The sequence below is a fragment of the Dreissena polymorpha genome, chromosome 11 (genome assembly GCF_020536995.1).
Source record: "Dreissena polymorpha isolate Duluth1 chromosome 11, UMN_Dpol_1.0, whole genome shotgun sequence".
Taxonomy (NCBI): Eukaryota; Metazoa; Mollusca; class Bivalvia; order Myida; family Dreissenidae; genus Dreissena; species Dreissena polymorpha.
The window spans coordinates 76,603,773-76,631,667 of NC_068365.1; the positions used below are offsets into that span (position 1 = coordinate 76,603,773).

At 35.2% G+C, this 27,895-nt stretch overlaps 1 protein-coding gene and 1 non-coding gene across 2 annotated transcripts; one reads left to right on the top strand and one right to left on the bottom strand.

Moving 5' to 3' along the window:
• Positions 1-446: 446 nt before the first annotated feature.
• LOC127850436 (profilin-like) lies at positions 447-27,538 on the top strand. Its single transcript, XM_052383471.1, has 3 exons — positions 447-614; positions 16,330-16,382; positions 24,998-27,538. The coding sequence occupies exon 3, from the start codon at positions 25,007-25,009 to the stop codon at positions 25,412-25,414; it is 408 nt and encodes a 135-aa protein (XP_052239431.1). The 5' UTR covers positions 447-614; positions 16,330-16,382; positions 24,998-25,006; the 3' UTR covers positions 25,415-27,538.
• Positions 14,709-14,790, bottom strand: Trnas-aga (transfer RNA serine (anticodon AGA)). The gene has a single exon. It is a non-coding gene; the product is annotated as a tRNA-Ser (tRNA).
• Positions 27,539-27,895: the final 357 nt, after the last annotated feature.

Genomic DNA, 27,895 nt, shown 5'->3' on the forward strand with positions numbered 1-27,895 from the left:
TTACGTACAGGCCGGAATTACGTACACGACCAGTAATTAATCATCATAATAATCTATTCTCTCGTTGACTCGTCATTGGTTTACTGCTCTGTTTTCTCTGAAACTGTGTGTTAATCGCCGCTGGTAAGGATATCTGCACAATGACCCAAATGATGCCAATAAACATGGGTATAATACTCATTAATATTATTTAGATCTAATATATATTTTTACTTTCCATTTCCGTATTTTTATGCATGTTTTATGCCCCCTCAACAACGGAGAGACTGGTTGAAACCGCCACTGCCTGGTGAGTTATGTGCGGTGAAATTGCTGCAAAGCAATTTATTTTATATGCGTGTTTTACCGCATTTCGATAGACGTGCGTTACTATTACACTCTCAGTTGAAAACTTGTTCATAAACTTCTCAAGCGAGTCCAATGTACTCAAGCGTGACGAAGATTAATACACATTTTCTAATGACGTCACACTCGGGACACCGGCGAAGAGAACGAGTTTTGCATACAGATAGATTTGCATCAGGAAGGCGACGATTTAAGGAGGAAAATAACTCTTAAATCCACCGGTTTTGGGTCAAATTAAGTAGTAAGAGTCGGCTTGTTGTAGAAAATAGGTAAGTGGATGGTTTATTGTGTTATAAATGTTGAATTTCTCGTGATGTTTTCTTTTCTCTTTTTCTCGATTTTTGGTCTATCGAACAATTGTGTCTGCTTTCCATGCGATATGTCGATGATTCATGTGAACTGAGGGCAAACGGCATGTTACTTTATTTTTAGAAATCTATACTTGTGTAGTTTTTTGGGCGTATGCTGTCGTCTAGGAATGAATTTCAATGGCTTTAAATATTAGGCTTAAAATATAATTAAACTGTCGAAGGAAATTCACATGTTATTAGTTACAACACTCATGGTGCCATTAGTGTGAGTTCATAAAATCTCAGTGTGTCAAATCTAGTATTGTTGGGTTTATGTATTAATAGATATTTTTAATTATAAATAAATAACTAATATTTTATTGCTTGTGGATGTTGGCACCTCATTAATAGTCATCATCAGTTATTTTCTATACACTTAGAAGCTAAAAGGCCCCCTAGTAAACATTAATCCTTTTTTATTTGCCCCTCCCCAAATCTGGTGTAGTGAAATAAGCTGTTGCTAGCTCTTTAGCGACATGGTTAAAGTGTCTGACTACCACTCTGAAGGTCGTGGGTTTTATCCCCGGCTTGAGCTCAGTATTTTCACATTAATGGAGACAAGGCAAAAAAGAACTGTGAATGCGGGAATGGGTCAGAGATGTTGAATTGTTTCTGGGAGGGCCATGCGGATACATGACATGCTGTAGCGGACGTGTCTGGGCCTTGAAACATTAAAAGGGGAGGAGTGTAGTGAAATTAGGTCACTTCCAACAGTCTTGCTGTTGAGCTAGCTCTTTAGCGACGTGGTTTAAGTCTCTGACTACCACTCTGGAGGTCGTGGGTTCAATTACTGGCTTGAGCTCAGTATTTTCACATTAACGGGCAGGGCTCAACATTAACCTAAAAACTAACTTGCCGTGCCAGGCAAGTACATAGAAAAGCTACTTGCCCTGAACGTAAAGCCACTTGCCCAAACAAGAAATATCCTATTAACTGTAAACCTCATAATTTTTAATCAAGATCAAAATGCTACACCAAAAAACCTTTTTATTTTTGCACATTTAACAAAATGATTACAGTAATTTAAGTCTAAGTAAAGTCTTTATTTAATGATCTTTGTTCTTTTTTGCACTAGCCTGGGTGGACAATTAGATTATAAAATAACTTGCCCTGACCCAGCTTTTACTTGCGAGGGGCAATAGGACAACTGTTAATGTTGAGCCCTGCTGGGATTGGTACCCTTGTGTAGTTGTGCCCTGCTTTTGACCTAGGGCATTGGACCTTTGAACTTGTGAGGTGTGATCAATACAGTTCAAAGATTCAAATAATTATTATTATAATAACTAATTAAGATTAAACATTGATGTCGCCAATTTCTTAGTCAGTGGAAAGAAAATATTTTATATAAGTGTATGTTATTTTGAAACAATACCACAATACCAACATATTGTATTGGCAGGTGCACATGTAAGTTTTGCATTTTCTGTGCGAACATGTCTGATATGGTAAAAGATCGTTGGCCTGTTGGACATTTCTTACGAAAATGTAAAAAGGCTGGCACTAAAATGCAAGATCGCAGGACTTACTGTCCAGTAAATTTTACTTCCAAAGATTTTAACCCTCTTGCAGTTTTAACAGCTTCATTATTTTGCGGTACTAGTTCCTGTGTTTCATGGACATTATTAAGATAATTTTTATCAACATTTGTAACTACAATCAGTTTATTACACTTCATTATAGGTTAATTCCTGCCAGCCAATCAGAGAGTGTATGCTTATGAGAGTCGTCTGAGAAGAACGTTAATCTTTCATTAAATCTTTGATTGTAAAAAGGTGTATTGTCAAACACCAAAACATCAAATTTTACAGATGTTCAAAATGTAGAACATCTTAAGCATATCGTATTCAATATGATCAGAAGTACATTTTTTGAAACTTTTGGTATTGTAACATTTTAGTGGAAATTAATGAGGAAATTAATGACAGAAAAGTTTTTTTTTAGATGAAAGCAAAAGCAAAATATGTCAGCTTCCTTAATTCCGAATTCATAATAAACAAAAGGATTTCCTGGTTATGAATGCAGGCATTTAAAGTTGTTTCATCGAGCGTAGATACATATCACAAACTTTTTGTTGACTGTTGAAAGCTTTGTTGGTATTGTTTGTTTGGCGTTTTTATTTGCGTAGGGTGGAGAACAACACATTGACTTACTTTACATTCAAAGATTAGATCGACTTGTTCCATGAAAGATATTACAGAAATTAATTGACTTGTCAGTTTGTTATTCTGCTCTAATTCAGGGCCCTTACTATTCAAGAGTATATATTTCTCCTAATGGGGCCTAAAAATAACCCCCTGGTATATACATATATAAGCAATATTTGTCAGTGAAGATCACACATTAATTTCCCTATATTACAGTAAACAATGGTATTTAGCGCCTGCATAAATGTTGCCTGTGACATATTTGCAACTGGCCTGTAAATTTATCCTCTTTTTTAAGACGGTCTGGCCTTTAAATTGTGACCATCTTTCGCCATGTCTCACATAAACCCCTGCGACCCAGCTCTGTCTATACTCTGTATTTGCTACAATATTAGCTGTAATGCTAAGTTCAATATTGGTTTTAGTTATTTATTACCATGCTAGGTTATAATTTTATTGACCCTCATAGTTTATGAGGTTTATCATCAAAATTAACTATTATTTATGATGACTAAAGTTTGTTTAAAGGGATCTTTTCACGGTTTGGTAAATTGACAAAATTGAAAAAAGTTGTTTCAGATTCGCAAATTTTCGGTTTAGTTGTGATATTTGTGAGGAAACAGTATTACTGAACATTTGCCATGGTCTAATATAGCCATTATATGCATCTTTTGACGATTTAAAAACCTAAAAATTATAAAGCGTTGCAATGCGAAACAATTGAATAATTTGGAGAGTTCTGTTGTTGTCGTTTAAATTTGTGCAACTACGAAGATTGCTTATATAACGTATAAAATACGCAGTCTATGTATGCTTGGCAGAATAGCTAAGTTGGCTAATGCGTTTTTACTTCAGGATTCCGGGGGTCACTGGTTCGAGCCCTGATGCGGGCTACTTTTTTTTCCTATTTTAAATTTTATTTTTGATTTTTTTATGGAGCTTTAAAAATTAAATGTTTACATTTATCAATATAAAGCATTAAATGACAAACTTTTAAACATGCCAAAATCTGTGCAAAGGCCCCTTTAACATTTCACAACATAGCTTTTTTTAAATGACATTTACAAATGATGATGTGTTCCTTTTTTGCTTTTCTAAAATTGTTTACACACTACTGATACGGTCAATATTCATAGTTTAAAAAATAAATAGTCAGTGAAACCTTATGAATGGGACTGCCAAAAGTTAAGACTTGGAAGTCAGGAACTTCAATTTATGAAATCTAGTGGGATTGCTGTAAGAACTGCATTGTCCACTGGAGCGTAAACAGGATATTGATACACTAAGAGATAATGTTAGTTGTGATGTCTGATGTTTGATACATGTATAGTGAACATTGTAAGTTATAAAATAAATGTTGTGTTACATTAAGACAGCATCTAGGAAACAACAGTTATTTTTGGTAATCTTTGACCATGAGAATGAATTCTGATTATTGAATGTTGTTGGTAATGCGGTATAGTGTGACAGCTGGCAATAAATAAAGGAAAAAAGATTTTCTCAATCTTATGTCTCAATTGTATGTGATTTGTAGTACTTATGGTCTCCAAGAAGTCCCAAATCTAGCCCTGGTAACAAATTTTATTTTGTTATAGCCAGGCCCCCTTATGTCATGATTGTCTTTCCCAAAAAACACAACTGAGCCCTCAAAACCAGAATCTTAAATAATTTAAATATGTTACCCAGTAATAGGGTGTTCTTTTTTCCACAATGGTAAATTGCTTTTGCTTGGAAAAAATGACCTTATTTTCAATTGAGAAGGGGTCGAATTTCGGCCCCAGTTGTATAAGGGTGTAAAGCCCTGCTAGGTGACCTTTCAAACAAGTTTTATGCAGGAACATCAGAGTATACTTTAATTGATAGGTGACCTTTAGCAGACTTTAGAGTTGATGGTATTGATATCAAATATGGTTTTAAAGATGATTTGAAGATCTGAGTCTTTCCATCATTGTAAATGTTTGTTTAGAAAGATAGATACAGTCCAGATATTTTGATAAGTTTCAAAATGAGCAGCTTATAGACATGAAATGATAAAGGCTTTCCTTTAACAATTCTTACATTAGTTTCAAGGCATCACAACTTGCACTCCTTTGCCAAAACTTCCAGTCCAATGACAGCAGTGCATGTTGCCATATGGGCCGTGCTCTGTGAAAAAGGGGTTTGATGACTGTGCGTAAAGTGTCATCCCAGATTAGCCTGTGTAGTACGCACAGGCTAATCAGGGACGAAAATATCCGCTTTTATAATGTTTTTTGTTTCAAGAAAGTATTTTCTTAGCAAAAATCCAGTTAAGGCAGAAAGTGTCGTCCCTGATTAGCATGTATGGACTGTAGGGCCACGACTTTTATATTTCTTGGTTTACAAAACCGCCGACCCTAATTTTTGGAAAATGGGAAAAAAAATAAAATCGGAAAATCGTCTTTTTTTTATAAATATTTTATTCCCGACCGCACTGCAAAACGAGCGAAACGAGAAAAAAAACGATCCGGTTTGAGTACGGTTGCGAATAAAATCAAGTAAGTACAATCAACGATTGGTTCACATATATTTAATTGCAGAGATCGGGATATTTTTCAATGTGACACATTATGTACCAGTCCTTTTATGGGCACTTCTCAAAATTTATTTCGGGTAAAAATTACAGACAATAAGAAAATCAGCGTCAGTCAAATGTCGACCCCATCAAAATTTATTTCCGTGTCTGTGACGCAACTATATTGTTTAACATGTTGATTATATTAAACAAACCCGATAGTATTTGATAATTAGTATAAATAATCCAATAAAACACTGCCATTATTTACGATATATGTGTTTAGGAATTTTGTAAACACGTCCGCCATTATAGTTTATAGGAACTGTACAGAAAGTTTGGAAATCGGAACAAATCGGTATATCTCGGAAAATCATTGATAAATGCATTTGTCGTTTCAACGCTTTGGGCCGAGTAATTTCGGCAAATCGGAACTCAACTTGTGTAAAACACTAGCTCAATTAACCGTTAAACTCCGCCTCCGTTCTCTGCAAAAGATTCGAAGGCGGAGCTATGCACGTGCTTTTATTAAATTGGAGGATTGGAATTGAGAACCAAACACACAATTGATTCGGCATGTTGATTGCTAGACAAAGGAAGCCAATTTTTTCGGCGCGAAATTTGTCGCTTTATTGCTTTCGACAGAAAGCGGCTTTCCTTTGATGACGTCAAACTGTCAATTCACACAGACTGCACATTTTCGGAAGACTTTAACTGACTCCTTGTTTACAATTCCAGTAAAAAAGAAAACACTTGCTAACATTAAACTTTGGATTAAATTATCAAAATAAAGCAAAAGCGAAGTTGACAAATATGATTAAATTAATTCGCGTCAGTTCAAATAAGACGTTTTGCGTTGTAAATCGACGAGTTTTCATGACAACAACAACTTTGACAAACATTACCGCGACGACGCATGGATCGATCTACCTCGATTTTTTTTGTCATGTACGATCTCATAAGTCGAGTAAGAGCAAACACATACCGGGTAATTTGTGTATGAGTAGTTTATCTTATATAAGATTTATGCAACGGGCATCGCATTGTGTAATGGTGCGCATCCAATTATGGAAATGAAGCGCAGTTTTTCGTTTTAATGGGAGAAGAACGCTTGTCATGTAATGCAGTGTTTAAAATTGCCTGATGTTACATAAGGTGCTGTAAGGACTCATTTTATTTGAAGATATAGATGTGTTTCATTGCATAATTTGATTTTTTGTCTCTGTGTTTAAGGTTAAACTGATGTTCTGATGTTATTAGTATTAACTTTTTTTTCCAATGATGTTTTTTTTTTGTTTTTTTTTTTCGACCGCCCGATGGACCATTTTCAAAATAATTTTTGTAAACCAATAAAAAAAAAAGTCGTGGCCTAGAGGCTAATCTGGGAAGACACTTACACACATGCATTAAACCCACTTTTCATGGAGCACAGCTTATATGGGTTGCTGTTAAGCCTGTTATGTTGTGTGAGGACTTTAATTTCTGTGATCTCTTGTTAAGTGGTTTTTGCATTAGATTCAAATATCCTTAACACAAACAGATTTTTTGTTGAATGCAGCTGGTGTTATGCAACTTTGCTAGCGTCTTTTTAAGACAGATGTTCTTTTGATTTGAATCTTGTTGTCTGCATTTTGAGAGTACATATTGGCAAAGCCTTGAATTTGCTTTTCAAGTGCCTCAATCGGAAAATTAAAAGTTGCTTAAAATAAATTAATATTGCACAACATCATTTACAAACTTGTTCGAGTGCAAATTAAAGGCTACTGTCTTTCATTTCTAAGGTCTGACTTGCCTTTTTATTTAAAATTAATACCTACACATACTGTCTGCAGTTGTTTGAACATTACAATATTTTGTTTATTTAGTATGCTAAAGAATTTTATTATTGTAGGAATGAAAGAAAGAAGAAAGTGATTATTTATCCTGTTCTTTTAAGCCTTTTGCAAAGTTAATGGGAAGTTAATGTTTAATTTTGCACACAAAAAAGCAGTTTGTACTTTTGTAGTAAATGGAAATGTGATCATTTGACATAAGAGTAGGAAACGAAATAAGCCACTTCTGTCAACCACACTGAAAGAGGGAAGTTTATCTACACTTGCTTGTGAGGATGTAATGAACTTCGAACAATTTAAACAGGAAACAGGTTATCTCCCTAATTCAATAAGTTTAATATTGTTTATGGACATGTACATGATTGAATATAGTTGTGTTAACTTGGCTTTGACTTTGTTTGTCACCATATATTCCTTGCTCTTGTTAATTCGGAGGTTAATGCATGTGCAAAAAGTGTCATTCCAGAGTAGCCTGTGCAGTCCAAACCAGGGCCCTCAATCTATCAAATCTGCCGCCGAATTTCGGCGGCAGTCCCCCTCCTGAAAAGTATACTTTTTTCCCCTTTTGGGGGGAAAAATTCCCCCTTAAAAAAAAAAAAAAAAAAAAAAAATTCTATTTCAATTTAATCTTTTCAAACATACTAAATTATGAAAAGTGCAAGGAATATAGTGCAAACATGTACAAATTAAATAATGAGAGAGTAAGTAAAAAATCCCCCAAAAAGGGAAACGCTGCGAAAATTCCCCCTCCTAAGGGCTGCGGACCCCTTCCCCCAAAGTAGTGTGAGGGCCCTGCAAACAGGCTAATCAGGAAAGATAATTTCCGCTCTTATGGTATTTTTATGCCCCTGGTAGGGTGGCCTATAGCAGTTGAACTGTCTGTCAGTCAGTGTGTGTGTCTGTCCATCCGTCCGAAAAACTTAAACATTGGCCATAACTTTTTAAATATTGAAGATAGCACCTTGATATTTGGCACGCATGTGTATCTCATGGAGCTGCACATTTTGAGTGGTAAAATTTCAAGGTGAACATCATCCTCCAAGGTCTAGGGTCAAAAAAACAAAGTCAAGGGAAGCTTTAAATGGACATAGTTATCTGACCTGCCCACGTATATTTTTTGTTATATAAATCAAAGCGGCACAGTAGGCGGCATTGTGTTTCTGACAAACACATTGTGGTAAAAGGTCAAGGTCATCCTTTACGGTCTACGGTAAAAAGTACAGATTTAAGGGAAGTAATAAGCTTTAAAAAGGGAGAAAATTATTCAATATTAAACATAGCCACTTGATATTTGGCATGCATGCGTATCTCATGGAGCTGCACATTTTGAGTGGTGAATCTACAGTCACGGTAGTGGCTTTTAATTATTTGCTACTAAAAATAGACATTTGTTACAGACAATTATTTTCAAGGGATGTAATTTATAGAATTATAAATCTCATATTACAGTCAATCTTGTGGATGCTTGCATTAAGCGACCTTTGTCTTATGCGACCATTTTGAAATCCCGCGGAGCTTTTTCGCTATATAATGATTTTGTATTAAGCGACTTTTGTCTTACGTGACCAGCGACCACTGATTTTTGTGTATTTTGATGTCCGAATCTTGAATTAAGCGATCACTAGGAGGAAAAAGTGGTCAATCTATTGATCTTTCAGCGACAAATCCATGTAAATTATTTATTTAAGCCGATAAGATGTACTGTTACACCTCTGCTTTGTTTTCACACCAACCATTATGATTATGCTTTGTCTCGTTGACCCGTTCTGACCGGTATTGTTGTAGACTGCATATCAATTTATTGGGTTGAATAATAGAGGAACGTATTAAGCACAGTCTAAAGCTTAAATAGTTTAATATGTGGAACGTTAAGAGACAACACCGATTTTTCTCGAGATTACAGGTGCAGAAACAATGCACTGTACGCGACAAACAATTCCTGAGAAGTGCGGAAAATAAACTATTAATCAACAACATCTGTCGAAATCCATAAATACCAATTTGTAATTATGCTAATTAGTAGGTATTTGTTAGCCAATCACATTTTTATTTACTTAATAAAATTTTCCAATCAGGTCTGTTTGTTTGTTTTCAATTGATGTGTTTTAATTTTTTCAGCTCATTATGTATCATAATTGAGTCAGATTTCCTTAAGCGTACATGCAGAAATTAAAAAGTCAAAACGAAAAATGTTAACGTTGAACACAAAAATTCGGGTTTTGGAATTGTCAAAGAGTAAAAGTGCACGTAAAATCGCAGATGAGTTTGGAGTCGGTAAAACTCAAATTCAGACGTTCTTAAGTGTAAAACCTAGGTGCTTGAAGACGTGGAATAATGCGTCAGGTGAAAAAAACGCGCAAGGTGCACGAGGAACAAGGACATTAATGATGTTAACGTGGATTAAGGATGCAACAACGAGGAGAATGCCTGTGTCAGACCCTCTCACTTGTGCTCAGGCCCTAAGATTTGCGTCCGACTTCGGAATTGAGACGTTTCAAGGCTTCCACTGGCTGGTTAGCTTCGTTTCTCAGCACATTTTAGCCAAATTCTTTGTTCTCAGGAAAAATATTTCCTTGTCTATGTTGTTTTTGCAAATAAATATGTACACACAATTCATTTATAATAAATGATTATTTATAATAAGTGAAAAATAAAACACATTATAAGTGAAATATTGTTTATGTATTGTGTTTATATTCATTTTATTATAAAAGTTAAAATCATTGTGGACAAAAGAGATTATCCTTCATATAGATTAAAATTGAGGGTAAGCATTCTTCCAGAATGGCCTTTTTATTTAAAGACCATTTTATTAAGAGACCACTTTTGATTACTCCCTTGAGTGGTCTCTTAATACAAGATTGACTGTATTATATTACCTTACCAAGAATTGAAGTTCTTTTCACAGTTACTGTACTGATTTATTATTTTGATTATTTATAACCCAAATGATTGATTTGTCAAAGTTTTGTTTTAAATGATATAATTATAATTTCTTTGATGTTCATTACATACCTGTGGACTTATGTCCATAGATACATGATCAACTCTGGCTATGATCTCTTTTATACCACGGGCCTTGGTTGTCAATGATGTCTGACATGGTCAAATGGTCATAATTGACTGTGAGACCCTCCCCACCCCCCACCCCCGGTTGGATTGGACAAAATTCAAGGGAAGTAATAACCTTTAAAGAGAGATGATTTCTATACCTGCCAAATGATAAATAGAAATTTAATGTCAATGCGGCGCAGTAGGGGGCATTGTGTTTCTGACACACACATCTCTTGTTTCTTTAAAGGAAGTCTCTTCTTGGCAGCATTGCAACTGAGGCGGAAAGTTGCGTCCTTGATTAGCTTTCATATAACAAGAAGAAGTTCCAAGCACAAAAACCATACCCTACACACAAGCATTAAAGGGAGATAATTTCTATATATCATTTGGCAGGTACAGATCATGTTTACAAGGGAAGTAATATCTTTTAAAGGAATATAATACAAAAAAATGAAATAAATAAAAGCGGCGCAGTAGGGGCATTTTTAGCTCGACCATTATATATGAAATATATATAGTGGAGCTATCCTACTCACTCCGGCGTCGGCGTGAGCGTCTGCGTTAGCGTAAGCATCTGCGTTAGCGTGCAAATGTTAAAGTTTTTGTACTACCCCAAATTTTTTTTTGTCCATTGACATATTGCTTTCATATTTTGCATACTTGTTTACCAACATCACCCAAACCTATAAACAATAACAGACAACTCTATCGAGCATTGTTTCATAATTATGGCCCCTTTTATACTTAGAATATGCATATTATTGATAAATCTATGATTAAGTTTGCGTACTACCCCAAATATTTCCTATATCCTTTGACATATTGCTTTTATATGTTGCATACTTGTTAACCAACATGACCCCAACCTATAAACAAGAGCTGAGCACTGTATCAAGCATTTTGACATAATTATGGCCCCTTTTACACTTAGATAATTGAACATTTTGCTTAAATTGCCATAACTTCTTTATTTATGATCACATTTTATTATTACTTTGACAAAACAACACTTACCTGAATACCACAATGGATTCCACCCAAACAATACCCCACGCCCCTACCCAGAATCCTTTCCGCCCCCCAACCTCCCCCCCCCAATTTTTTTTAAACATCTAATAGATGACCACAGCCCACATTATACCCCCTCTCACCCCCCCCTACCCCTCCACAATTTTTTTTTTCAACATCTAATAAATAACCACACCCCACATTATACCCCCCCCTCTCACCCATCCCATACCCCCCCCCCCCAAATATTTGTTGTTTTTTTTCCTTTTTTTATTTTTTAAAGATCGTCTAATAAATTATTGAATATGAACAATTTTCCCATGATGGCTTACGTTATACTGTCAAGCACTCGAATAGTCGAGCGCGCTGTCCTATGACAGCTCTTGTTTTTATTTATTTTCACTGGCTAGCTATTCATTAGGGGCGTAGGGCTGCACTACTTTGCTATTTTATACTGAATATTGGGATTCTATCCATCAAAATGAACCAAAAGTGGGTTATCAACTGCTTGAATCCCTCTGCAGCTGTTGTGAAAGCCCTAAGGGCCATGTTACAATTTGAAGCTGGTAGTTAGCAAACAATTTGGGTAATTGGCCTATGAGTGTGCTTGAATTCAAGCAGTTGCTTGGGAGTTTGCTTTGGTCAAGGTCACAATTTTAATTTGTAACTTTATAGAAAGTTTAGTTACTTGAAAACTCATGTACTGACGTAGTTTACCCTGGTTTTCCATAATGTTGTGTACATTTAAATAAAAGTATCTTATAGTTGTTTGTCTAAAAATTGTTGAGTAGAAAAATCGTTGTTTAATAATAAAAACACAGCAAAAACATGACTTCTAAGAGATTTAGTTCAAACAATTATGGTAACATATTTTTACTGTTCCAGATCATATTCATGTTTTCACTCACAAATACATGTACCCAGTACATTTTCATTTCATTTGGTACCTGTAAATTCTCCAAATACCAGCACTTTGTAATAAAGCAAAACCCAAACATGTCTAATTTAAACTACCAGTAGGAGTAAAGGTATGTTGTACTGTGTTGAAATCAAGCTGTTTGAGTGTTCTATATCAGTATCATGTTTTTCCCTAAATGATTGCATGGCAACAGTTCTGTCACCAGGTAATTTATCATTAACCTGCTTTCAACACATATGTATCTGAGGTGTTTGCTTTCAGATAAAATGGTGAATGTTATATTGAAATCTGAATGTGCAATAATGATTTCCAATGTGAGGATGTAGGTTACAACATTGCCATGGTCTAATCTCATTCTCAGCAGCTATTGATATTGTCACTTTCTAATGCATATAGTATTACAAATATCACACGCATTATGCACATGCATTTCAGGAGGTTGCATAGTGGCTGAACATGTGATATTCATATTATTATTATGCATTGCTTGGTAAATATTGGAGATTAAATTTTATATGATTGAAATTGTGTTTTGTTCAACCCCAGTGAATATGACCCTTTAACCCATTTATGCCTAGCGTCTAGTAAAAAGGCGAACAACGTAGACCCAGATGAGACGCCAGATGATGCGGCATCTCATCAGGGTCTGCGCTGTTTGCTTAAAGGAATTTCTGTAAGAAATATTCTAAATATAGAAATAAATATACTAGAAATTCCTAATTTCGGAAATAAATTGATCCAATTTAGAAGGATAGGAGAGTGCACTAGGCATAAATGGGTTAAAGTGGTTTATTTTTCATATCCTGAAGAGGTAACACATGATAAACTAGGCCAGGGCTCGAAATTAACACTCGCACACTCCCAAAATGGGAGTGAAAAATACCGATTGCTAGTTAAGTTTTAAGTAACTAGTATTTTTTGCGAGTAAAGAAATAGTGAAACAAACGAGTAATATTGCTAAATGCGCTCAACGTCGTGAACGCTAAGTCGTATGTCAATTTATAGAACGTTCGAATACCCGTATGCGGAAGCGCGCACCTTGTATTTTGACTGGCATACCTATAGTACAGATACAATGTATATGTACAAAGAACGTGAAACAGTCGACTATTCACACGTGTTCATTATAAAAGACATTAAACTTGAACAGACATGGCGTCAAAGCGAAAAATAACTAGTTTCTTTTTGCCCACAGACGGAAATAACAATACGAAAGATAAAGCAAAGTTAACTGTTGAGTTAGAAAAAAACGGAAATTTAATTCTTCTTCGAAAACAGTGAAAAAGTGGGAAAAAGAACTTAATATAAAAATTAAACTTGTTGTTGATGTCATATTTTATTTTGTTTTAATAGTACTAAACTTATGTCCGAACTTGCTTTTATTTATGTTTCCAGCAAAATTTGCGAGAATGTTTTTGATTTTGCGAGTTGGTATTAAAGCTGCTCGCAATGTTTTGCAAGTAGAAACAAAAGTTAAATTCGAGCCCTGAAGGCATTTCGCAATCTCACTCACTGCCTGTCAGACATGTTCATTACTTATGTAAATGTGATGATGCTTATAAATAAATGTGGCCAGTCAGATAGTTCATTGATCTCTACCTTGATATCTCCTGCAGATTTATCAGAATTTTAATCTTACCACAGCAGTAATGCTGTTGAAAGTTTCATGAAATGCCTTTTTGACTAATATCTAGAATATAGGGTTTAACCTGTTCCCACTTAAAAGCAAAATAATAATGGCTATGTATAAGCAAGTAACTCGCAGTCTGTTCAGGTTTTATGCTGTTTGCTGCTCATCAGTATCTAAGGTTTTGAGATGAAGCCTTTAAAACTTGAATACAGTAAGAAAGGTCTTAAGGTAGCGCACCTCTAATGGGCACATATCCAAATATAATTTAATTAATTATTTTCCTAATCAGCATCATTTCACTGAATTACATGCATATTTGTAGGTAGGCTTTCCATGCTTTTTAAAAAAATATACCGATTTTTTCAAAACCACCCTCACGCTCGGCTTTTGTCCAGTTTATTTTCACCCCTGGGGTATATAAAAGTTCCATAATTCATTCAAATTTCCAAATATGGGCAAGCAGTTGGTGTGTGCAGATGCAGTAAAGGTGTTTAAAGTTTAAACAAGATGAAATAAGTATTATTTTACAGACATTTATTTTTTACAAATTTTAATCTATGGAATAGCGCCATGAAATGTAAGTGATTTCAGCCAAGTAAAAATTGGGTCGGTTAAAAACAAAGTGTCATTAAATTCAAAATAGTATCATTTAAGTTATATTTTAAACTTAGTTTTTATAGAAACACTATATACAGCAAATAAAAATAAAAATGCAACATGCATCATTCGTATTTTCAGCAGTAAATTAATCAATTTAGCCATAACATTGTTTTAATTTTAAAATTGAAGGATGTGCATACAATTTTCAACATATTTAACAATAAACGTAGCTTATGTGCTATATTAAATCAAATTACGTTAGAAAAGAAATAAAACGCGTCGCAAAAAGTATGCGATGTCGGCAGGAATCGAACCTGCACAGGGAGATCCCAAAAGATTTCTAGTCCATCGCCTTAACCACTCGGCCACGACATCTTCACATCAGTGCAACCTTAAATTAGATATCCATAAGTAATCAGGTAAAAAGGCTTGCTCGATCTTTGAAGAAATCGCGAAATCGTATTTTTCAGATGATAATTGGATCAAAGTCAATATTTATAGTGAAAATAATGTATTCTGATTGAATAAGTTAAACATATATCAAAATTCGAAGTTTGAAAAAAATAAAATGCATCTCTCGGAAATAAGCGATCATTGAAGATCGGCAATGATCGTAAAATAAATCGCGCGAAATCATTAGAGGTGCGCTACCTTAAATTAAATATAACTTTCTAAGTGACTACAAATGCGTGAAAATACGTATCTAAGTGGAATGATAAATTAATGGTTCACAAACCATGAACTAGTGATTCCAGGCCAGACATATTGAGCACCTCAGTCCTGTTCAGCTTCTCTATCCTTGTTGCATACTTAAAATGTTGTGTATTGTGCATTTCTGCGTATCTTGTTACTAAGTAACAGAATCGAGTAAACATTGAGTAAATAAAGAAGTCAGTATTTTTCGTACACACTATAGAAAGTGTATGCAAATATGATATGTTTACATCTTCACATAGATAAAAAAGTTATTACAAATATTTGCTGCATTCTTTTGACATGTACATAGTCTTATGTAAAGTGGTGCACTTGTGAGACGTATGAAAATGTTTGTGAATCTGATAGGTTGATATCAGATTTTTGTGGGAGTTCTAAATGGAGGTTTAAACGCTATTTTACCTCTATTAATAGATGTCTTTTTGCATATGAAGCATATAACTTAAAAAAGGTTGTAGTTTGAAATGAACCTCTTTTTATTATGAGTAATTTTTTGACTGAGCTGCTTGTGTGCAAAGGTTTTGAACCATGAACATTATATTCCTTATGTGGCATAAGTGTAGTTTAAATCTCAATCCTAAACCAAACAGGTTTTTCTTGTATTGTTTGCCACCATTGAAGCAAATAAAATGAACTTCATGTTACCTCAGACTGTCAATAGGTTATGCCAGCTTTAAGGTCAGTTATTTTGCTACCAGGTATGTACATCTACACTAATAGAGGACATTTCTACAGTTGAGAGAGCAAGCATGTAGAAATGATATTCTCCATGAGAATCTATGTCCAAGTATGAGTGAATGTGACAGTTGACTGGCTTTTTATAAACATTTCATGCCTTGGTGTATATAGGGGATTAATAAATGGATGATTGTACTGTATGTGAATTCATGTATGTTGTGACTTACACAGATGGTTATTTTGGCAGCCCGCACAATTGGTCCTGCCATATATTGACAGCCCAGGCATGACATTCATACCTTCTTTATTTAGACACCCCAAACAAGACGTACAATTTATTTAATTGCTTGAAGAATACATTATTTATATTAAAGTTAAAGTTAAATAGAAAAATATACAACTCCCAAAACATTTACAAAATTGCTTCATTTCAGAAGTCTATGCACTTTCCATTACAGCAGACTGTCACACTATCAACCCAACAACATGAAAATTTTTATTGTTTGCATTTTCTGCTTTCAGGCTTGAAGCCATCCTGTGGGTTACTCTTTTGTGTTCAACACTTTCAATCGTAGGTAGGTATTTGATCGGCTTTTAAAATTCTGTCCCGTAGTCCATAGGTTGTTATTCCATCGAAATGCAACTTTATGAGCATGTTTTCACAGCAAATTTTGATAATCCACTATTATTTATTTAATTCAGCCACTACAGAGTTATGTTCTTACATTTCTCAAGTGGTTTAATAGAAATTTCAAATCCATCATCACAATACAGTGTTTTTATGCCCCCTTTCGAAGAAAAGGGGGTATATAGTTTTCACACTGTCCATTAGTCTGTCATTGTCACACTTTTTCGTGTCCGCTCTCTAATTCAAATAGTTTTCATCCGATCTTTACCAAACTTAGTAAGAAGTTGTATCTAGACAATATCTAGGTCAAGTTTGAATATGGGTCATGCCGGGTCAAAAACTCGGGTCTCTAGGGTCGAAAAAAAAAATCCAAGGGAAGTAATAAGCTTTAAATGGACATAATTATCTGACCTGCCAAATTATATATTTTTGTTAAATAAATCAAAGTGGCGCAGCAGGCGGCATTGTGTTTCTGACAAACACATCATGGTAAAAGGTATCATCCTTCAAGGTCTAAGGTCAAAAATACAAATCCAAGGGAAGTAATAACCTGTAAAGGGAGATAATTATTCAGTATTGAAGATAGCTACTTGATATTGGCATGCATGTGTATCTCATGGAGCTGCACATTTTGAGTGGTGAAAGGTGAAGGCATACAAGTATCTTAGGTACTGTAAGGTTACCTGTGAATCTACAGTCATTGTAGTGGTTAAAATTATTTGCTATTAAAAATAGAGACAGGGCCCTCAATCTATCAAATCTGCCACTGAATTTTGGCGGCAGTCCCCCACCTGAAAAGTATATTTTTCCTCCAAAAACTAATTTTTTCCCCCTCAGAAAAAAAATAGCTGATTTATATTTGAAAATTGACAGTTTTTCGCACACTGAACTATGTATGCTTATTTCGTTTTAATGGAATTGGTTGTACCGTAGGTTTCCACGGATAGCGCGCTCCCGTGTATAGCGCGCAGGCTGTTTTTTAAATGCAAAAATGGAGAGAAAAATATTTAAAGACAATAAAACCACCAAATTGGACCGAAAATGGCCGTCATTTTACTATTGCACAATCCAATAATCAGGGGCATTGGAAAGCTTAATTAAGCATTCAAAATAGGAAGCGTCATTATGATTAGGAGCATGGGTTGCATAGCAGTATACTTTTCTGACAATTTTGTAATTTTCTAGCAAAAGATTAACAGTCCACGTGCATTTCGTGAAAAACGTGAGAAAATAAGAATTAGTGTACATCGTGTGATTTTTCCTCGGGGAAAGCATTGGCATTATCGGTAAATTTGAATGTCGCATGGGAGGCAGGGATACAGTTGTTGACGTACACCACTGTTGAACGTTCAATATTTATACACACAAAATGCAATTGCATATCTTCACGTTCTCAAGTGTCAATTAGTTTCTCAAATGTCAATTAGCGTCTTAACAAGTAGTGGCACATATTACTCAATAACATCTGCCATTTACGAAGTGCATAATGACTCCCTTTCACACCTACCGTTACCTGCAAAAAAGACCTCGTTTGCACCTACCCTTGCCTGCTCTCCGGAATGTCAACAACAATCCCCATCGAAATTCATTAATAAAGAAGTGTAAAAACACAAACAAAGAAATGTCCGCAAGTTTATTCAAACAAATTTATTTTTGACCAAAACTTCTTCTACCGCATTCATATCTACCAGTAGCGACTTCTCGTTGTTTCGACAATGGCCCCTCAGTCTGTACGATTATAGGGTGGTAGTTTTCTGGAAAAAAACATGGCGGCCATTTTGATTATTTACGATTACACAACATATTTTTTACCAATTTAGCAGCCAGGATAGCGTTGTATCAATGTTTAGCGCGCACCAGCTTTTTTATTTGAATTTTGGAGGTAAAACACTGCGCGCTATACGTGGAAACCTACGGTATGTAACCTTTATCAATTAGACGCTCAATAAAAAATCAGAAAAAAACAACACCCAGACGATCAAAAACAGACGGAAGGTGAAGGTCAAAACAACATCATGTCTCATTACAGCAAGTCTTATCGCACAAAAATCAACAGTAAAACATTCGCTAAAAGTAAAAAAAATTGATCTTCTGTTCAAGCAACAGTCCCTTGCCCAGTCAGATGCAGATGCATTTTGTTCCACTAGTACTACAACTGTATTAGTCATAATGCTAGTGAAGATGCCATGTCTGTTGATATGGCCTTGGTATGATATTACACTTTTAAATAGGAGCATGGATCTTTTATTTTAAATTATTTCAAGAAACGATGTTTAGGATAGTAAACTGCTTTGATACAGTTCCTGTTCTTGCATTTTTTTGCTGTAAAGATGTTTATGTATGAAAGGGAACACTACTATTGAATATAATAGGCTTAAATGTAATTATATAGGAAGATGAAACCAGTGATATAAAAATTCCATTTACAAAAACTTCCCCCTTCTAAGGGCTGCGGACCCCTTCCCCCAAAGTAGTGTGAGGGCGCTGAGAGATTTTTTAGAGACAATTATTTTCAAGGGAAGTAATTTATATAATTAAAAATCTCAGATTATATATTTCCTTACCAAGCATTTAAGTTCTTTTCACAGTTACTGTACAGATTTTTTATTTTGATTATTTATAACTTAAATGATTGATTTGTCAAAGGTTGGATTGGACATAATCCAAGGGATGTAATAAGCTTTAAAGGGAGATGATTTCTACCTGCCAAATGATCAATAGAAATTTTATTTCAAAGCGGCGCAGTAGGGGGCATTGTGTTTCTGACGAACACATCTCTTGTTTTGGCAAACTTTGAAATTAGCTCTGTTCCCAATCAAAATGTATCTAAGGCTGCATAAAATTCCCAATTGAAAGTTCTACAAAAGTATTTTGTTCAATAAACCCCAATGTTCATTTTATCTACCTATCAAGCTCTTTTAAGTTGAACCATATCAATTATAATGTAAACACACTTTAAATTATCAATTTGATTGTATTTGTAAGCAAATCAACACATTAATTTCCAAATTTCAGTAAAAACAACAATTTGTTTTCCCTTGCAAAGGGCCATTTTCCCATCTCAATTCAATTAGATTGAATTTCACTTTTTTAACACTCAACTACTCAGCACAACTAATCAAATTCTGCTCCCTTAGGCTTTTTCTAAAAAAAGTATTTATTAATAAATTTATTTTTTCAATGAAATTTGCCCTGGAAGTTTGGCAATTTATTAGCTCACATGATTGCTCAGGTGAGCTTTTCTGACCGGTCTTTGTCCGTCGTATGTCCGTCCGTCTGTAAACATTTGCTCGTAAACACTCTAGAGGCCACATTTCTTGTCCCATCTTCATGAAACTTGGTCAAAAGCTTTGCCCCAATAAAATCTCGGCCGAGTTCGAAACTGGGTTGTGCCGGTCAAAAACTAGGTCACTAGGTAAACAAAAAGAAAAACCTTGAAAACACTGTAGAAGTCACATTTTATGTTCAATCTTCATGTAACTTTGTCAAAATGTTTGTCTTAATTATATCTTGATTGAGTTCAAAAGTGGTTCCTGTTTGTTGAAAAACATGGCTGCCAGTGGGCCGGGCAGTTTTCCTTATTTGGCTGTAGAGAAACCTTGTAAACACTCTAGAAGTTACAATTTTTGCCCAATCATCATGAAAGTTGGTCAAAACATTGGTTTTATTGATTTCTTGGACGAGTTAGAAAATGGTCCAGATCAGTAAAAAACATGGCCGCCAGGGGGGGGGGGGCAGTTTTCTCTATATGTATATAGTGAAAACATGGGAACACTCTAGAAGTCACATTTTTGGTCCCATGTTCATGAAATTTGGTAAGAACATGTGTTTTTTGGATATGACAGTTGAGTTCGAAAATGGTTCGGATCGGTAAAAAAGCATGGCCGCTGGGGGGGGGGGGGGTCATTTTCCTTATATTTATATAGTAATAACAGCTTTTGAACACTACATAGTTTATCATGTCAAGGGAAGTAACTGAAATTGAAAAATTATGTTGAATTGACAGAGTTGTCTCCCTTTTTAAAATATTTGTTATAAGCACAAGAAGATTAAGTGGAATTAATTATAAATGACAGTTTTACATTCTGGAAGATAGCAAACTTTTGAATATGTTTTTTATTGTTTGATGATTCTGTACAATATGGCATTCTTTTGTCAAACAATTAAAGCGAGACTATATGATTTTTATATGTGTTAAATTGTAATATATTGATAAATACATGTTACAATAACACAAAATAGGCATTAAAGACGAATTTCATAAAATGCAGCAAAGACAAATTAGGGCCTCGAGCTGATGGTGACGAAGCGATTTCGTACATATTTTCCTACAATAACCGAAGAATTCGTCTTTTTATTAGGATCGGAGTTAGTGTTCATGTGTCGAATGAATAGACATCGCTGCAGGAATTTAAAAACAACCATTAAACTAAATTAAGATTCACATTGTACATGCATGATATACATTCTGGCGAATTCGACTGTACAGACATTTTCGATTTCAGAATTAAATATCTCGCTTATTTCGCATTTTTCGACACCTGTTCTTCTTAAGTTTTATTATGCCCCCCTTCGAAGAAGAGGGGGTATATTGCTTTGCACATGTCGGTCTGTCTGTCGGTCATGAATAGGATCATGAAACTTCATAGGTATAATGGTCATGACTCCCAGATGACCCCTATTGATTTTCAGGTCACTAGGTCAAAGGTCAAGGTCACAGTGACCTGAAATAGTAAAATGGTTTCTGGATGATAACTCAAGAACGCTTATGCCTAGGTTCATGCAACTTCATAGGTACATTGATCATGACTGGCAGATGACCCCTATTGATTATCAGGTTTTTCTGCCTCAAAGGCATAGTACAACCAGGAATAGTACAACCAGGAATATTTTCACTCTGTATTCACACCATTCATGATACTATTCACAGGTTTAGACTGAAACACAATGATATAAGATATCAATCAGATTCACATTCACACAATTATTTTAACGTTTAACCCTTATTATCAGTGACATTAATTTATACTATCAAAAAGAGTTTTCATTACATAAAAGTAATAATACTAGAACAAATGTTCAAAAAGCTTGGTACGTAACGTCACGTGTACGAAAACATCATCAAAACTGTAAAAATGACTTATACTGAATAAATATATGAAAGTGCCAATTTAGAATAACTGGCTTGGGGTATACAATAATTATACGTACACTGTTGTGGTATACAGCTTGTACAAACAGTATTATACGCCTGAAAAGGCTGCGAGACCACGCCGTTGAAGAACGGAAGCCAAACGATAAACTAAAGTTATGCCGAATCGAATTGACTCAACAAACAAGGTTACACGCCACTAAACTTAATGCGGTAAACCTCACACAGGTCACTAGGTCAAAGGTCAAGGTCACAGTGCCAAATAACGTATTCACACAATGGCTGTCAAGGTCACGGTGACTCAACTTAGAAAAATGGTTTCCGGATGATAACTCAAGAACACTTATGCCTAGGATCATGAAACTTCATAGGTACATTGATCATGACTCGCATGACCCCTATCGATTTTGAGGTCACTAGGTCAAAGGTCAAGTTCACGGTGACCCGTAATAGTAAAATGGTTTCCGGATGATAACTAAAAAACGCTTATTCCTAGGATCATGAAACTTCATAGGTAGATTGATCATGACTGGCAGATGATCCCTATTGATTTTCAGGTCACTAGGACAAAGGTCAAGGTCACGGTGACCCGAAATAGTAAAATGGTTTCCAGATGATAACTCAAGAACGCTTATGACTAGGATCATGAAACTTCATAGGTAAATTGATCATGACTGGCAGATGACCCCTATTGATTTTCAGGTCACTAGGTCAAAGGTCAAGGTCACAGTGACAAAAACATACTCACACAATGGCTTTCACTACAACGGAGAGCCCATATGGGGAGCATGCATGTTTTACAAACAGCTCTGTTTATGATTAGATTCGATTGATACTTTTACAAAACAACTCTTACCTGACATACCACAATTGACTCCACCAAACCATCCCCCACGCCCCCCCCCCCCCCCCAATCCCCCCCCCCTCCAAATCCCCTCCCCCAATATATATTTTTTTAAATTAAAGATCATCTAATAATTGACCACCACACCCTCACACTATACCCCCCCCCCCCCACACCCCTCCCCAAAAAAATAATTTTTATGCTCCCGGTAGGGTGGCATATAGCAGTTGCACTGTCCGTCAGTATGTCAGTAAGTCTGTCTGTTCGTCCGAAAAACAACTTTTACATTGGCCATAACTTTTTCACTTTTGAAGATAGCAACTTGATATATGGCATGCATCTGTATCTAATGGAGCTGCACATTTTGAGTGGTGGAAGTTCAAGGTCAAGGTCATCCTTCAAGGTCAAAAAAATAAATATTTCAAAGCGGCGTTCTCATGAAGCTGCACATTTTGAGTGGTGGAAGTTCAAGGTCATCCTTCAAGGTCAAGGTCAACCTTCAAAGTCAAAGGTAAAAAAACAAATAAAAAATTTCAAAGCGGCGTTATCATGAAGCTGCACATTTTGAGTGGTGGAAGTTCAAGCTCAAGGTCATCCTTTAAGGTCAAGGTCATCCTTCAAGGTCAAAGGTCAAAAAAATAATCAAAGGGGCGTTGTCATGAAGCTGCACATTTTGAGTGGTGGAAGTTCAAGGTCAAGGTCATTCTTCAAGGTCAAGGTCATCCTTTAAGGTCAAAGGTAAAAATAATATAATTTCAAAGCGGGGTAATCATGAAGCTGCACATTTTGAGTGGTTGAAGTTCAAGGTCAAGGTCATCCTTCAAGGTCAAGGTCATCCTTCAAGGTCAAAGGTAAAAAAATAAATATTTCAAAGTGGCGTTCTCCTAAAGCTGCACATTTTGAGTGGTGGAAGTGCAAGGCCAAGGTCATTCTTCAAGGTTAAAGGTAAAAAAAATATAAAAATTTAAAAGCGGAACAATAAGGATCATTTTGTTTCTGACAAACACATATCTTGTTTTTTTCAAACATGGTTAAAAAACACAAATATTTATTTTTATTATTTTATTTTTGAAATACCGTCCAACTATCCCACCCAAGAATCGCCCCCCCCCAGGGCTTCCCCTGGCTCAAAAATTTCTTTAGCCAAATTCGCCTTGTTTTGGCAAAATTCTTCTATTTTTGCCTTTTTTGGCTATTTTTATAGTTTTAATGAAGAAAAAGTTGTAGCCAAATAGAATTTTCTTTAGCCTAATAGTTCAATATGTAGCCATTGGCTAATTTGGCGAATGGCAGAGTAAGCCCTGCCCCCCCAAAAAAAAGGATTTTTTTGGGGCAATTTTTTGGCATTTTTGGAAGATAATGTAATAAATGACCCCACCCCCACACTATATACCCCTCTCCACCACTTCAACCCTCCCTCCTTTCTGATTGAAATTGAGATAGGTCCCTACACCTTTAAAAAGAAAAATAGATGAGCGGTCTGCACCCACAGGGCGGTGCTCTTGTTTAAACAATGCGTCTCGAGGACGCACATGTTTGAGAATGATGCATCTGCAGAAAAAAACGTGCGTCAGGTACGTGGGACGCACGGCAAAATGAATCACTGCCCCATATTGCACCTTGTCCATCATCATTGATGAGAAACAACTAAAATTTTCACTTAAATGAAAAACTTGAACAAATATGAACTTATTTGTGTTTCAGTTTGATCAAATATTGATCGCTTGTGTCCAGCCATTCTCTACAACTAATAGATTTTAATAAGTTAATTTCTGGCTCAAAGTAAACCAGGAAAAGAAATTAAAGCCACTTCTTTATCAAATAAATACATTTACATGTACTGTGTTATTAGTGCGAAGTTACTATGTCCCTGGCAAAGATATCGTCCACGTTGCCCTCAAGGCTGAGCCCTGTTCCCTTTCTACAGCATTCAATAGAGTGTTGTAAAAAGCATAATTTGCAGAACATGTGTAGGAATCTGAAAAACAGTGATCAGCATATTTTTTAGCTTCACTTTGGGAAAACAGGGCTTAATGCATGTGCGTATTTTGCTTACCCAGATAAGCCTGTGCAGTCCACACAAGCTATAAGGGACAACACTTTCCTTCTTCACTGGATTTTCACTAAGAAGAGACTTCCTTAAAACAATAAAATCATGAAAGCAGAAAGTGTGATCCCTGATTAGCCTTTGCAGACTTCTTAGGCTAATCTGTGAAGACACTAAACGCATTTAACCCCTTTTTCCAGAGCGAGCCACAGTTATTTTGATGTAATATGACATTCATTTTCCCAGTGATGATCTTCATTTTATAATTTAACCATTTCCCATTTAGAAGCAAAGTGAAAATGTAAACAGCATAAAACCAGAACAGCCTGCGAGTTACTTTCAGTCTGTTCAGGTTTTATGCTGTTGGCTGCTCATCAGTATCTAAGGGTTGGAAATAAAGCATTTAAATTTTGTATTTAGTAAGAAAGGTCTTAAATTAAATTCAACTTTCTATGGGACAACAAATGCATACAAATATGTATGTAAGTGGTAAAGGCTATATGGCTATTTTATATGCAGATAATCACCATGTCTTGGGACTCCTACCTCGACAACCTGGTCGCCCAGGCTGACGGACATGCTGACAGGGCGGCCATAATCGGTCTCGATGGTGGGGCATCCTGGACCACTGCCGGACACCCAAATGGCATTGCTCTTCAAGACGGGGAGGGCGCCAAAATTGCCGAATGCTTTAAGCGAAAGGATTTCAGCAAATTCCAAGCAAGCGGTGTGTTCCTCGAGGGTGAGAAGTATCAATTCCTCCGAGAAGAGGACGGCAAACTGGTGATGGCTAAGAAGAAGGATAAGGGAAGCATGACCCTGCAGAGTTCAAAAACAGCCATTGTAATAGGCCACTGTCCTGAGGGCGGTCAGCAAGGGAGCTTGAACAAGGCTGTGGCGGTTATTGCCGAATATCTTGAGTCAGTGAATATGTAACAACTGTTGAAAATGTATATTTAGGTACTTTGTAGCCAAATAATTATCTCACTTGTGTTATATTCAATTTAGTATTTTTGTCCCCTCAATTCCAAGTGTTAATTTGAGCAATTTTTTTGGATAAGATAGAAATTTCATTAGTAATCTTAGGCATTTTTTGTTATATTTGTAATTTGAAAGGACATATTTTTTGTTTCAATTTTACATGTAAGATGGTATAATAAAGTGAGGCTTTATACATCCAAATCGGTAATTAAATTGTATACAGAAAAAAGCCATAGCATGCTGTCAGACAAGTTTCTTCCCTTTGAATGCACTCTTGTTTCTTACAAAAAAAATATATAACCAACACTCAAAAGTATACATTAATTAAATTGAAGATAACTTCTTATTGGGTTCATTTATGATGTTACATTTTACATTTATCTTTTGTGGATTTTTCCCCTGATTTTTAACACTCTGGTTAGATTTATTTTGACAGTATTTCCATTGGGACCATCTGCTAATATAAGGAGTGTTGTATTTTATGCGTGAATGCTTCATTATAATGTTTGTTGAAGGAACATCTGGTGGTGTTTAGCCTTTGGTAATGTTGCAATGCAGCCTTGTATTTACCTGTACAACAGCTGCCTGCTGTGTTTAGAATAATGAAAGTCTATGTAGGTTAAGGCTTTCAAATATGCATTATCAATTGTGCATTCTTTCATATTTAAATGTTATTAACTTCAGATTGATATTACTTTTGTTTTTGGAATTAAGAAAAATGTGCACTATGTTAGCTTAGTAAACAATTTACTGTAATTCTGTAATTTGTTGGCGAAAAGCAAATTAAGAGTGAAGTCATTGCAGCTGTTGAGGTATTACTGTTCATATTGATAGGCCTATGAGTGTTAAAGTGATAAAAAATCATTCATTTTTTATGTCAGGACATTCCACCTAATGTTAAAACATGTAGTTCGCTCAATGTATTTTATGTTGTAACGATCTAAATGGAACTTGATGAAATACACATTTACCAACAAATCTTTATGTAAACTAACACAGCTGACTTTTTGATGTGTTTATTATTATTATTTAGTATCCTCATATTGTTGCATTTACCGTTATTTCTTTACTTTAATAATTACTGTACTGCATAATTGTCCTACAATGTGTCTGTGCTATATATACTTTGTCTTTATGTTAAAACGTTAATGTCTTTTTATTTTTTACAAGTGCTACATTAATAAACTTGCGTATGATGTACAAATGTTCATAATTTTCCACCACCTGTGGTCAAAGACTCAATTTTCCCTTATTGTTCATGCCTTTTGGTTGATAACTTTAACTTAGGGCATTTGATGTAGTTTATGTAATTTTTTATATAATTGGTTATTAAACAACAGCACTTCACTATATTTTGGCACTTGATTTAATTTAAAAACCAATAGTTGTATATTTAAAAGCTTCTGAGTGGATTATGGACTTGACCAAGAAAGGATGGTTCCCTTTAATGGCTTTTTCTTTGAAAGATGTATTCTTGATAATGTACAACTCTGAGTGGTGATGAATGCTAGGCTGTTACAGCTTTTGTATACCACATGATTCAATTCTATTATTCTATTGTGATTGTGTGCGTGCTATGCTCAATCCACTTTATATTATTATCCATCTTATTTGGAAAAATTGGTTAAGATCTATTTTGAAATTAATTGTTTGGTATTTATAATTCATTTGAGGAATGCACTCGAGAATGTGGCGACTTTAGTGAACGATACTAAGATGGAAATCTTTTTGCAAAGCTATTGACGAATCTAGTTATTACAAAAAATGTGTACAAATGTCCAAATATGATCTGAAAAAACTTTGTAACCTGGTTTATTCTTAAAATGATTGTAACAGTACTTTGTTATATTGTGAAAAGCATTGGAATAGATTGACAGTATCTGCAAAAATTGGCCGCTTTTACCAAAATAATATTCAAAGATTAACTGGTCTGTACCCTTTGACCATTTTAACCTTTATAAAAAAAGCTGTTACTTTTTTCTTCAGTATGTTTTGCACTACACATGTACTAGTTGTACTCCGTATATACCTGTGCTTACATCTTCTATATGCAATATCTAATTAAAAACAAAAACACACTATTGGTTTCTGTTGTTTTATTTAAATGAATACCAAACAGTTCAATAGTATATAGGGAATATATTGATGTGGTGTTCTGGTGAGTTGTATTGCACAAGTTAATTGTCTGACGTTGTATTCAACCAGCCCAAAGGTGTATTGTTAACAGTATTTAGATTCAAAGACCATGGTTTAGAAACAACACAACTATGAAATATTTCATTTATTATATCGCCTACGTATGACAAAAAACTAAATTTCAAGTTGCAAATGCAACAGATAATGTATACATGTTAAACATTTAAATTACACAATATTGTATTACGGTCATCATGATGTGTATATTATATTCATTCAAAAGTTCAGTTTTTTTCTGCA